This window comes from Chenopodium album, chromosome 26, assembly GCF_948465745.1.
Source record: "Chenopodium album chromosome 26, dcCheAlbu1.1, whole genome shotgun sequence".
Taxonomy (NCBI): Eukaryota; Viridiplantae; Streptophyta; class Magnoliopsida; order Caryophyllales; family Amaranthaceae; genus Chenopodium; species Chenopodium album.
This window is the reverse complement of record NC_137859.1, coordinates 34444830-34458126: the sequence shown is the minus strand read 5'-3', so window position 1 is coordinate 34458126 and position 13297 is coordinate 34444830. Positions and strand designations below refer to the sequence as shown.

Below are 13297 nucleotides of genomic sequence, written 5' to 3'. Positions count from 1 at the left end.
CCTCCCCAAGTGACCTTGTGTGCTGATAACATACAAGGTCAACTCATTATAAAAAACCTGGGAGCGAAAAACTCCGTTTTCCTCCCCAAGTGACCTTGTGTGCTGATAACATACAAGGTCAACTCATTATAAAAAAACCTGGGAGCGAAAAACTCCGTTTTCCTCCCCAAGTGACCTTGTGTGCTGATAACATACAAGGTCAACTCATTATAAAAAACCTGGGAGCGAAAAACTCCGTTTTCCTCCCCAAGTGACCTTGTGTGCTGATAACATACAAGGTCAACTCATTATAAAAAACCTGGGAGCGAAAAACTCCGTTTTCCTCCCCAAGTGATCTTGTGTGCTGATAACATACAAGGTCAACTCATTATAAAAAACCTGGGAGCGAAAAACTCCGTTTTCCTCCCCAAGAAGGTCTATTCAGTGCAAGGTGGACGTTATGGTAGTGTAACCGTTTTTCTTCTCTCTTTTTTTTTTTGTTTGTTTGGGCGGGAAAATTTTTACACGTGTCACAAATCCTGCCGCTGCTTTTTGAAAAAGTTTGTCAATTAACAGCCGTCAGATCTCTGAACCGCCTTTCACTTCAATTGGCCTTTCAGTTTCTTCTCTTTAGATCAAAATTTCGCCATTTCCTCATTACTTTGCATTTTTTCCTAGTTTTTTTTTTCTCGAAAAAGTTTAAGTTACCGACCAAAGTTCTTTCCTTTCTTATCTTCTTCGCGTTCGGTTTGTGCATTCCGTCTCCTCAGGCGTATCTTCTCTTTCTTCGTCGTTTCCTTATCAGTTGGAGGCGTTAAATCCGCGATTTTCATCGAAGGTATTTTTGTACCCTAACCCCTGATTTTTCATACCCTTTTCTTTTTTTTTATATTTTCTTATATTCAATTAAATGTCTGAAGATAGTGTTGAAGAGAATTTTCCTAACCTTAGTACTGCTAGGCGTCGTTTAATTAGGCAGTCTTTAGGCAAAGAAACTGGTAGTAATCAGGGTAATTCGTCTTCCCTTTCTGATAATATTGACTATCCTTTTGAGACGTTATCTTCTGAAGAAGAAAAACGCGCTTTTATGATACATAGGACCATCGCCCACCGTGAAAGTGCCCTTCACCCTACTAATCCTGATATCCCTGCCGATACTGAAATTCTTGACGTTGAGCCAGTTAATGTCCGTTATCACTTACGCAGCTTTACTGGGAGACGATATTTTAATCAATACGGCACTAACGTTGGCAATATAGGTATAAACACCATGCCAAGGGTAAAGAGTACAAGTTATCAACCCCGAGCCGCCGCCCGTGAAGCCGCTGAGGCCGCCAAAGCAGCCAAAGCAGCTGAGGCCGCCAAGGCAGCGGAATCTAGCAAAAGACCTGGACAAGGTCAGGTTATAAGTTCTTCTGAAGAAGAACTTGAGGATGATATCCCTTTGACACCTGAAGAAGGTTCGTCATCTCCTGTTCATGATTCTGCCGTCAACTCAGTTTTAAGAGATGACGACGCTGAGGAAGATAGTGTAAATAATGAGAGTAGGGATAACATTGTTGATTTAACGGCTGAGGTTATCCAGGAAGAGAATCTGGACGAGGGGTATAGTTCTGAGACTGATAGGGCTGAGTTCCGACAACCTATGGTTCTTGCCAGCGACGGAAAAGTAGCAAAGGAAAAGATAAGTGAAGCTTTTAGGAAAACGGCAATTACAAAGGACTATTGTCTTCGTGCGAAAAAGTTCTTTAACTTACCTGATGGGTATGAGTTGTCTCTCCCTCCATCTGGAGCTTCAGTGTTGGATTGTCCAGCTGGTTCCGTTGCTGTTTACATGAAGCACTTAGATTTCGGCCTCCGCTTTCCTCTACATCCCTTTGTTGCTAAAATCTTGAAGGCTTGGAACGTTTGCCTGGTCCAGTTAACCCCTCAAACCATTCGTGCCGTTGTCGCTACAGTTTGGGTTATGCTATATCGGAACTTCCCTCTAACCCTTAATGTATTCAGGCGGCTTATTACCCTAAAGAGAGATGGTCAATCAGATGGGTGGTGGTCTTTATATACCCTACCTCATAAATATACCGTCCATCCTAAATTATCTAGCTGCAAAGGTTGGAAGGATAAGTTTTTCTTCATATCAGTCCCAGAGGATTTTCCTTTGAGGAGAACTTTTTTCAAGCCTCATCCCCACTTTGATTCAATCCCCGAGAGAGATCTCGGGAAACATGAAGAGAGGGCTGTCAATTACTTTAACATCTCTGAACATGACGAAGGTGACGGCAAGGTTCGTCTTATTCCTGCGGTGTGGGTGCCGAATGTGAGTTACATTCTGGGCAACGCGCCGCTTTCTCGTGTCGGTCTTTGTTGGACTGACCAGCATGGTATAACTTATCCTTCTTGGCTTTACTACTCTTATTCACTAATTATTCATTTTCTTTTTTCATAATGAAAACGGCGTAGCTTACTTGTTTGGTGCTACCTTCCTTTCCCTTTTATTATTATTATTATTTTTATTATTTTTTTTTATATATATTCGCATTTAACTGATTGAATTTACATTCCTTTTCACCAGGTATTGACAAGTTGGATAACAGACAACTCGGCCTATCTTCTGACGGGACAAGGGTTATCAGGCGCTGCCCGAAAGCTTCCGACCCCTACGATACTCTTGCTTCCGTTTGCGGGCGTGCTCCAGCCATTAGTGCCAAGAGAAGAGCTGAGATCATGGCCGATGAAAATACCAAGAAAAGAAAACTAACACCTCTAGCCAACCGGCGAGGCGGCATTGTGATCTCCAGCCCCAGGCAACCTGAAGGGCGAGCCGAAAAGAAAAGGGAGCAATCGGCGCCCGAGAAGAAGAAAGACCAGTCGGTGTCTGAAAAGACCCCGACTGCTAACAAAGCTAAAAGCCCAGAGGCCGTTGTGAAGAAGGTTATTCAGGGTATTGAGGTCGAAGATCTCACTTCTGCTGAATCTCCCCGTCTACCTCAGGCAACCACCGTAATTGCTCCTACAACGGTTGGGTCGGACTCTAGCATCCCAGCCTTGACTTATCGGTCCAATCAATGGATTGAACGTGTTTCTGGAAGGTTTCCAGATGAAGTTCTGAAGGGGTTTGCTGTCCCTCCCGGCCATTCCGGCGACCGTTGGCAACCTGCTATGGATGTCGGCCGGAACGAATCTATGATAACCGATGACCCAATGCAAGGTGGGAATCTCGGTTATCGGTTGTTGAGCAATTTGACACTGCCAATGGACAGACCTGCTGGTCCAATCGGCCCCCTTGCTGCTATTCACATGCACAACATGATGAAGGTACGTATATATGTTATTACTTTACTTCTTTATATATATATATATTTTTATGTAGTGTTCTCGGCTTCCCTATTTTTGCTTATATATACATTTCTGTAGGCCGTCATGTCTGGCACAGAGCTGGTTGAGATGTATCGTTACTATCAGGAGAAGCATCATCAAGCCTCCGCCAGCGAAAGTGCTATGCAGGAAGTCATCAAAAATGCTGAAAAAGCTTTGGATGACTTAAGAAAAATAAAAGAGAAAGACGACAGAGAGATGTCGGAGCTGAAGATCAAGGCTGAGAGGGTTGCCAATCTCGAGCTAGAGGTGCAAAGTTTGAAGACTCAGATCACTGAGAAAAATAAGGTCGTTGAGCGGCTTCCCTCAGTTGAAAAAGATCTCCGGGATGCCAGGATTAAAATTAAGAGCCTTGAAGAAAAGGTTCAAAAGATGGAAGCCGACAAACCTGGTATTCGTCGGAGAGCGGTCGGCCGTTATCTAGCCTCTGATGAGTTCTGCTCCAAGCTCCAAGATCGTTTTGATGGAGGTTGGACCGCTGCTCAGAGATGTATTGCTCACGCCGCCGGTTGGAAGAAGGATGATTGGGCAAAAATTGAAAAGGCTTTCGGCGAGGAAGCCTACAAGATCCCTTCTGGCTTTGAGGCGCAGCAATTTTCTGATGAGGACTTGTATAACCTGGCGCCAACTGTTGATGACGGCCCCAGCAATCCCAGCATTTTGGATTCCCCAGCGCCTGAGAATGCTCAATCTTAAAGGGGCGGGCAGTCATCACCGACATCCTCTTGTGGGTCTTGTATCATTGGGCCTTACCAGCCGTAACTCTCTTATTGTTTTTGTATGTATGAACATGTTTTGACAGTGCTGTTTTATCGGCATATACCCCTCTTTTGTGGTGATGCCTGTCGGCTGTTAATTTTATCTGTTGTGTAAACTTATTTTTATTTTTACCGTCTGCCGTTTGCCTTTAAAATTCTATACTTTTATCATAACTGTGTTACTCTTTAGTTATCATTTTCTAGTTTGCCTGTTTTTAAACAAGGTTATGATAATCATGTTGCCTCGCCTTGCTAGTTTTCAATGCATAAAAAATTGCAAAAAATAGTTACTTACCTAATGCTTTGTCTGAAATCCGAAAACTTCCAGTTAGAAGCCTTTTTTAAAGACGCCAGCTTCCGAAGATACCAGATCTAAAACCTGGCTCGAGAAATTGCATATAAAAATTACCAGCATATTTTAAAAACTTATCAGCATACTATGGATATCACAACGCATTTGAACGCCATATCATTCCTTGTGCCCCCCAGTGTACATAGTTCACGCTAGAGCTATGCACACTGAGCTGCGAACATAAAAGCGAACGGTTGTTGCTGGTTCAGATTATAACACTGGTCACCTACTGCTGTGTTGTTTTAGCCAGTTAGGTACCCTCTCGGCGATCATTTTCTGAGCTACGCCTCATGTCGGCGTATACTCGAATTGATTTGGCCGGTATTTATATTTTGAACCAGCAACCTCATGAGTTAACATATACAACTGATCAGGTTGTATAACTGTTATCTTCATGGAAGCGGTTTTTAGCTGTCCATCCCACTTAACGATGGTCTGTTAAATGGAGGATGCCTATTTCAATGCGTATTGTCTGAATACTTCTTCATTCATTACCGATATCTTTTTTGATATCAGTTTCAAAAAATAAGGATTTGTTCATTACACATAGTATTTTTTCAATACAGCGGAGTTCCATACATTTTTTAGAGGTATCCCATCCGGGGTTTCCAGATAAAATGACCCTTGGATGACGACATCTCTTATTCGATAAGGCCCTTCCCAGTTTGCAGTCAGCTTCCCGTCTTCATTTCCCTTACCGGTTGCTGCGGTTCTTCGTAAGACTAGATCTCCTTTGCTTAACGGCCTATATGATACTTTTCTGTTGTAGGCCCGTGACATTCTTTCTTTAAAGACAGCTGACTTAACTGCTGCTTTTTCTCTTAGCTCTGGCAAGAAATCTAACTGTTGCCGTAGGAGTAAATCATTTTGATCTGCACAGTAATGCTGAATTCGGAATGTCGGCAACCCGACTTCTGCTGGTATGACTGCCTCCGTTCCAAAAACTAGAGTGTAAGGGGATTCACCTGTGGCTTCTCTCATTTTTGTCCTGTTGGCCCATAATATTTCTGGTATCAAATCTGCCCATAAACCTTTTGCGTCTTCGATCTTTTTCTTAATTGCCGTTATTATTTGCTTATTTGCTGCTTCTGCTTGGCCGTTAGACTGTGGATGGCATACAGCTGCATAAGCAAATTTTACCTTATACATCATTAAGAGATCTTTGACTGGCTTACAGTCAAATTGAGTTCCATGATCAAAAACCATCGCCATCGGCAGCCCGAACCTCGTGAAAATGCTTTTCCATATAAACTTTTTCACTTCCGATGCCGTTATCTTCGCTACTGGTTCTGCCTCTATCCACTTGGTGAAGTAATCAATTCCCACTATCAGATACTTTCTTCCACCTGTGGCTGATGGGAACGGGCCTACTATATCCATTCCCCATTGGGCAAAGGGGACTGGATTCAACATCGGAGTCAGATCATTTGGGGGCAAGTTAATAATTGGAGCAAACTTTTGACACTTTTCGCATTTTTTAACATAAGCCGTCGCATCTGCAATCATTGTCGGCCAGTAGTATCCCCTTCTCATTGCCTCTCTGGACAAAGCTCTTGCTCCGAGGTGATTACCACAACTTCCCTCGTGCAATTCTTCTACTAATCTTGCGGATTCAAAATCCGTTATGCACCTTTGCAACGGCAATGAAAATCCCCTTTTGTATAACTGGCCTTGGTACATAACGAACCACACACTATCCTTCTGTAACCTTCTCAGCTCCCCTTTATCGGTTGGCCCTACACCATGAACGATGTATGCCAGTATTTTATCATACCACTGATCCTCCACTTCAACACAATTGACATCTGCCGGCATCTCATCTATGCTTCTCTGCTTTAAAATCTCAACCATAACCGTTCTTTCCAAGTCATTGAAGCTTGAACTTGCCAATCTTGCCAGTGCATCCGCTTGAGCATTTTTTAATCTCGGAACCAGTTTGATCTCAAAGTACTGCAACTGAGCTGCCAATTGCTTCATCTTCTCTAAATACTTTACCATTGCTGGCTCTCGAGTTTCATACTCCCCACTAAACTGGCTTGATACCAGCTGGGAATCAGTTGTCAAAACTAACCGTTTTGCCTCTGCCGCTATTGACAGCTGCATACCAGCTACCGCAGCTTCATACTCGGCCTCATTGTTTGTTGCCTTGAATTTAAATTTCATGGCGTATTCAAATATTTTTCCATCTGGAGCCGTTATCACAACTCCGGCCCCTGCCCCCATTGCTGCGGCTGATCCATCAACTGATACTTGCCATGTTCCCAACTCCTCTTCTTCATCCGTGTATGTGGTTTCAACAATAAAATCTGATAACGCTTGAGCCTTAATTGACGTCCTAGGCTTGTAACTTATTTCATACTCCGATAACTCTACTGCCCATGTCAGTAGTCTACCAGACGTATCCATTTTTCGCAGTGACTTCTCTAGGGGATGATTGGTGAGTAATTCTATTGGATGTGCATCAAAGTAAGGTCTTAACTTCCTGGCTGCTACTAGTACAGCTAAAGCCATTTTCTCTATTACTGGGTATCTGCGTTCTGCCGCATTCAAGACATGGCTGACAAAGTAAATCGGTTGTTGTTGCCTCTTCCTTTCTACCAACAAAACGGCCGCTATTGTTTTTGGTGATGCTGAGATGTATAATTGTAACACTTCTCCCTTCTCAGGCCTGGAAATTGTGGGAAGAGACTTAAGATGATTCCTCACTACTTCTAAGGCATCACTTTGTTCTTTTTCCCACTCGAATGCCTTATTCTTTCTCAGCACCATAAAAAACGGGAGTGCTTTATCAGCTGATTTGCTGATAAATCTTGTTAGCCCTGCCATCCTGCCCGTTAACCTCTGTATATCACGAATGGTTCTTGGTTGTTTCATTTGAAGCACCGCATTCACCTTATCGGGATTTGCATCTATCCCCCGTTCACTAACCATGAAACCTAAAAACTTCCCTGATCTCACCCCAAAAACACACTTCTCTGGATTCAACTTCATTTGATATTTTCTCAAGGTTTCGAATGTCTCCCTCAGATCGGCTATATGGTCTTCTTTGTTCTTACTCTTTACTATCGTATCATCCACATACACCTCAACATTCCGCCCTTTCTGTTTCTCAAAAATCTTATCCACCAACTTCTGATAGGTTGCCCCTGCATTTTTCAGCCCAAAGGGCATTGCCTTATAACAGTACACACCTACATCCGTTATAAAGGCCGTTTTATTTCTGTCGGCCTTATGCATGCTGACCTGGTGATATCCTGGGAATGCATCCAGAAAACTAAGCATGGCATGACCAGAGGTCGAATCTACCAGCCTATCTATCCGGGGTAATGGATAGCAATCCTTAGGGCAAGCCTTATTCAAATCTGTAAAATCCACGCACATTCGCCATTTCCCTGTCGGCTTCCTCACCATTACTACATTTGCCAACCATTCGGGATATGTACAGGGTTCTATAAACCCTGCTGCTAAGAGCTTATTCACCTCGGCCTGGATTGCTTCTATCTTCTCGGTCGAGAAATTACGCTTCTTCTGCCTTATCGGTCTAAACTTTCTATCAACATTCAGCTTATGTTCCATTACCTCAGGATGTATGCCTGGCATCTCACTGGCCGAGAACGCAAAGACGTCGGCGTTCTCGCGCAATAAACTTATCAGGTTGCATCTGGTCTCCACATCCATATCTGCCCCAACTTTCACTGTTCTACTGGGGTCGCCTGGCTGCAATTCAACTTGGACGGTTTCTCCGCCCGGCAACGGCCTTGGTGTTTCTTCAGGTCTTGCATCAAAGTTTTTCATTGTCAAATCTTGCACTGTCGGTTCACCTTCCCTTGTTGGGTTGCATGGAACTGTGGCACTACCAACGGGGTTCTTTAAAGCTGTGACATAACAGGCTTTTGACATAACCTGGCCTCCATACACCTTCTCCACAGCTCCCAAGTTTGACACATAGGCTATTGCCAAGTGGTAGGTTGATACAACAGCCTGCATGTCATGAATTATCGGTCTGCCGATAATTGCGTTATACGCCGACTTGACATCCACCACCAGAAACTCTGCCATCACATCTCTTGCTTGTGGTCCATCACCCATCCTTACAGGCAACACAATGCTCCCCTCCGGCCTCACAGTTGATCCATTAAACCCGATTACTGGATACGACACCGGTTTCAGGTATTGCCTCCCGATATTCATCTCATTAAAAGCTTGAACAAACAAAACATTTGCTGAACTGCCCCCATCTACCAGCACCCTTTTGATGTCGGCACCATTTATCTTGATTATCAAGACTAACGGATCGTCATGTGGGAACACTACACCTCGTGCATCTTCTTCCGTAAACACAACTTGTGGTATCGATGCCGGCCGAGGACGATTATCTACATCCAAAGCACAAACCAGATGCCGGTGCTCCGCTAAATGCTTCTTTGCCCCACTAATCGTTCCTCCGTGAATCGGTCCTCCCGTTATCACATCTACTCTTCCAGTAGATAACGGTGGTATTCCTGCGTCCCCTTGTCGGACTATTCTTCCTTGAGATCTTTCAGGCCTTGCTTCTATCTGTTGCCTCTCAACGGCCTGTGCCGGTTGTTGATTTCTACCGGTATTCAACCGGTATTGTGTTAGGTGCCCTCTCCTGATCAACTCCTCAATGTTGTCCTTCAATTGGGTACACTCTTCTGTATAATGCCCCACATCCCTATGGAACATACAATACTTCTTCATGTCTCTCGACCTTGCTTTCATGGGAATCGGCCTTGACCAATCTTCTCTGTTCTGATTCACCGAGTAGATTGCAGCCCTTGGTGTATTCAGGGGGGTGTAGGTGCTGTATCTCATTGGCAGCCTTGTCGGTCTGGTATCTTGCCGGCTTCCTCCTCCCCTTCCCGGGGCAGGAGTTCTCGGCCTGCTCCCTCCAGACGAGGTCCCCTCATTTTGACTTTGCCCCTTTCCTACCACCATATGCCTGCTACTCGTCTTCAACAGCTCCTCACTCTTTATGTAATCGTGAGCTTTGCTGAACGCTGCCGCCAATGTCGGCAGACTCTTCCTTGTAAGATACCTTTTGAAATCCGAATCAACTAATCCATTCATCAAAGCCATCACAGCTATCTCCTGTTGTAACTTCGGAATAGTGTTTGCTTCATTATTAAATCTCCTGATGTAATCCCTCAAAGATTCATCTGATTTCTGCTCCACAGCCATCAATTCTCCAGAAGTTTTCTGCCTCACGCTGTTACTGACATATTGCCCTACAAACATCTCAGTCAGTCTTTCAAAGCTATCTACTGATCCAGCTTCAAGGTTGTTAAACCAATCGGCTGCAGCCCCAATCAAAGTTGTCGGAAAGACCTTACACCAAACTGCATCTGAGTTTGTGTACAGCATCATGTGTCCCTCATAAGACGTTATAAATCTTGCCGGATCCCCTCTTCCATCATATCTACAAGTCGGCATTTTCACTTTCTCCATTGGTTGTTCTAAGATGTGCTGGGCAAATGGGGATGCCCTTAGCTGAACTACCGTGCGTACTGCTTGACCTGCCACTTGTGAGCTTCTTTGCTGCTGAGTTCTGGTACTCGCAACACGGCTCGAGGATTGCTCATCTTGCCGTGATGTTGTATGCGTCCTTACTGACGACTCATGTCGGGGTCTCCTTGACGAGTTTTCCAGCTGATTGTGTTGTTCCTCCTGATGATGGTGCGATGTTCCTCTATCGGCCTGGGCAGCTTCTCTTTCAGCCCGTGCTGCCTCAGCCTCCTTTCTCTTCTTGCTCATTGCACTCATCACCCTTGCGGCTGTTTCCAGTTCATCTGGAGTAAATGCTGCCATAGGATCCTCTGCCTCCCTTCCTCCTGCAGGGGGGGTTATCGGCATATGGAACTGATTACCCTCTAGGGTATGGGTTTCATCTACTATCTCCACCTGGGGTTGTCCTTCTGGTATTCCATTGTTTAAATTGTTTCCGGCCATGATTATTGTTGTATATATATTTTGTGTGAGGTTCTTAGGCGATAGAAGTGATCAACTCCCCCTCCTTCTAGCGCCAAATTGTTTCTGTCTGATCCCAACTCCTCCAGGAACTCGGACCTGAGATCCTGATACCCCTATCGGCAAGCTGAGAACCTACACAATGAGAAGAAGTTAGCTAACCCCGGGGTGATCCGGGGATAACCACTCCGATGATAAAGTCAGAAAGTATTTGAGAAGAGAAGATAAGTGAGAGAAAGAAAGTAGAGAGAGATTAGAGAGAGAGAGAGAGTCATTAATTGTCCCTATTAATGAGGTCTTACCTACTTATTTATAGTAATCTACCTTGACAGGTGGCTTTCACCCATGCACAACCTTTTGCGCCAAGTGTCGAGTTTCTGTTGCCACGTGTTAAATTGCGGCAGGCCGACATGTCCTCTTTCTGTAACATATCGGCGTCTTCTTGCGATCTGGTCACGTGCTTTCGCAAGATATCGGTCATGCCCGGATATCATCCCATACAGCAACTAATTTATCTTTCCCTAAGCCTAAAAAATGACAACTCAAATACATAATTAAGTACTCCAAGTACTCCGTATATACTTAATTATACGGAGTACTCCGTATATACTTATCTTCAAGAAAAAAAAAATAACTATATACTTCGTAAGTTCGTATGAAGTTTTGCAATTTCATTGCTTTGATGTGTATCATTTTTATTACCTGGCCTGTTTTCTCAATATTGTACAATCTTGAGAATGTCACGATCCAATTTTTTTTTATACACTATTGTTTACTATTCCGTATAAAACTCTAAATGTTCATGACACCACATAATAAGGAAATAATATCCCATGCATAGTAGGATATATTTATAACATTGTGAAGCAACGTTGACAAACCAAGGCCATATCGAATACTTGGTAATTTATGCAAAAATTAAAAGGTGAGCAAATAATAATAAATCAATTACTTTTGCATGCCCCCAGTTTACAATAATTTAATTGCACATCGAACAATTTGCGGAAAGTGACCCATTTTTCTTACAAAAGTGACCCTTTTTTCTTTATAAAGTGACCCTTTTAAGTGACCCTTTTTTTTTAACAAAAGTGTGTTTTTTTTCACAAAAATGAACCTTTTTTACAAAAGTGACCCTTTTTTTTTTCACAAAAGTGACCCATATTTTACAAAAACGCAGTACTGTCCGCCGACCTTCAAAAAAAAAATAGGTCACAAAATTCAGAAAATATACCTTCAACTTTTTCGTTTGAACTAGTAGTAGGAGGAGCAAATGTCTCCTTCTTTGAAAGCTTAACATTCACCATTATATTCGAAAACTAAATTCAAAATCGAATATACATGAACATACCTTAAAATAACCAAAAATACAAAAAATAGATGAACATACATACCTCAAAATTGGATGTAAAAGAAGAATTAACAAAAGAAATTACAAAATTAAGCTGAAAACCAAGATTAGATAGAAAAACGAGAGTGAAATTGAAGAACCAAGGAGATAGAAACTAGAAAGAGGGGTAAAGAAGAGGAGAGAGAAAAAGAAGAGCAGAGGAAAGAGAAAAAACAGATGAAAAAAAAAGCAAGAGAGAGAAAATATGAGAGTGAAATTTCACACGTGTAATTGGGCCATAAATCCATAACCACTGCCATTCAATAACTTATTGTAAACCCGCTTTTTTTAAACTTTTGTGATAATAAATATAGTAGTGTCTACGTATGAAACACCACATAATAAGCAATTTGTATAAATAGTCCAAATTAAAGTCGTGGAAGAATTAGGAACCAAACTTTGATTGGAGCTTCTTCACAATGTATTCATCTAGCTGGAAGGCCTTGCTTAGAACATCCACAGAGATAGGTGGCTCAGCCCCAAACACGACTTTAGCAATAGTGACCTTGTCAGGGTTTTGGCTGCTAAACCCGGCAATAGCAACAACATGTTTTTTTCCAGCATTGAATTGAAAATGAATTAGACCTTGTGGAAAAACAAAAACATCACCGTTGTTAAGCACTTTCGCGAACAATTTGTTATCGCCATTTGGGAGGTTGGAGGTTACGAAACCAACGTAGAGGGTTCCTTCCAAAACGGTAAGGATTTCACTTGCACGAGGATGAGTATGAGGGGGGTTTAGGCCATAGGGCGCGTAGTCGATCCTAACCAAAGTTATGCCAAGGGTGTTGAGCCCTGGAAGTTGTAACGGGGAGACTGGTGTAACATTGAAACCTAACATGTTGTTAGTGTTCCCTGGCTTGTCTAGCCCTTCAAAAAAGAAATCCTCGGGTTTGGCATCCATTGGATTCTTACAAAACAATCCGTTCACAAACACTGCAAATTAGTTAAAATTGTTAACATCAACTTGAAAAATAAATAAAGTACTAATTGATGAAAATAAAAATTATTCAAACCATTTGGATCTATTGTGACAAAAAGAAAAATATACGTTCTTTGTATGGATTATTAACCGCAACACAGAAGTCTTGTAATTGTGTAGGATCCGTCGTGTAGGCCATATAGGAAGACATGGCAAAGAAAATAAGGCAAGCAAGAAAATGACGAGGTTCCATCTTTTTTTTTTCTTATAAAATTTGTAAATTACTTTCAATAAATAATTCTAATTCAAGTTGTGATATTTGCATGCTAAATGATCCCTTTATATAGTTGAGGTTAGGGAAGCTAGAACTTTTTTTTATTTAATTTTTTTTTGGTGCACAGGAGGGGCTAGGCCCCAGGGAAGCTAAAATATGGTTAAAAGACGTATGTAAATACGTAGAATTGGTCGTTAATCATAAAACTTTCTTCTATAATAGTTTAGTTTTCAATAAGAGTAATTAATTAGTGCCCGTTTGG

At 42.5% G+C, this 13297-nt stretch overlaps 2 protein-coding genes across 2 annotated transcripts; both read right to left on the bottom strand.

Moving 5' to 3' along the window:
* Positions 1-5004: 5004 nt before the first annotated feature.
* On the bottom strand, positions 5005-10293 carry LOC145617096 (uncharacterized). Its single transcript, XM_081671787.1, has 8 exons — positions 9909-10293; positions 9722-9782; positions 7708-9619; positions 6813-7218; positions 6352-6695; positions 5690-6294; positions 5315-5452; positions 5005-5224 (listed from the first exon to the last, which is right to left on the bottom strand). The coding sequence occupies exons 1-8, from the start codon at positions 10291-10293 to the stop codon at positions 5005-5007; spliced, it is 4071 nt and encodes a 1356-aa protein (XP_081527913.1).
* Positions 10294-12224: 1931 nt separating this feature from the next.
* On the bottom strand, positions 12225-13014 carry LOC145617879 (putative germin-like protein 2-1). Its single transcript, XM_081672634.1, has 2 exons — positions 12891-13014; positions 12225-12775 (listed from the first exon to the last, which is right to left on the bottom strand). The coding sequence occupies exons 1-2, from the start codon at positions 13012-13014 to the stop codon at positions 12225-12227; spliced, it is 675 nt and encodes a 224-aa protein (XP_081528760.1).
* Positions 13015-13297: the final 283 nt, after the last annotated feature.

Excerpts from the sequence above, each read along its gene's own strand:
- LOC145617096 (XM_081671787.1), bottom strand. The coding sequence starts at position 10,293 with ATGGCAGCATTTACTCCAGATGAACTGGAAACAGCCGCAAGGGTGATG. Across the intron at positions 6,696-6,812 it reads GTTATCGGAGTATGAAATAA|CCGCAGCAATGGGGGCAGGG; the intron begins GTTACAAGCCTA and ends TTGATGGATCAG. Across the intron at positions 6,295-6,351 it reads CGGATGCACTGGCAAGATTG|AGAAGCATAGATGAGATGCC; the intron begins GCAAGTTCAAGC and ends ATTTTAAAGCAG.
- LOC145617879 (XM_081672634.1), bottom strand. The coding sequence starts at position 13,014 with ATGGAACCTCGTCATTTTCTTGCTTGCCTTATTTTCTTTGCCATGTCT. Across the intron at positions 12,776-12,890 it reads TAATAATCCATACAAAGAAC|TGTTTGTGAACGGATTGTTT; the intron begins GTATATTTTTCT and ends ACTAATTTGCAG.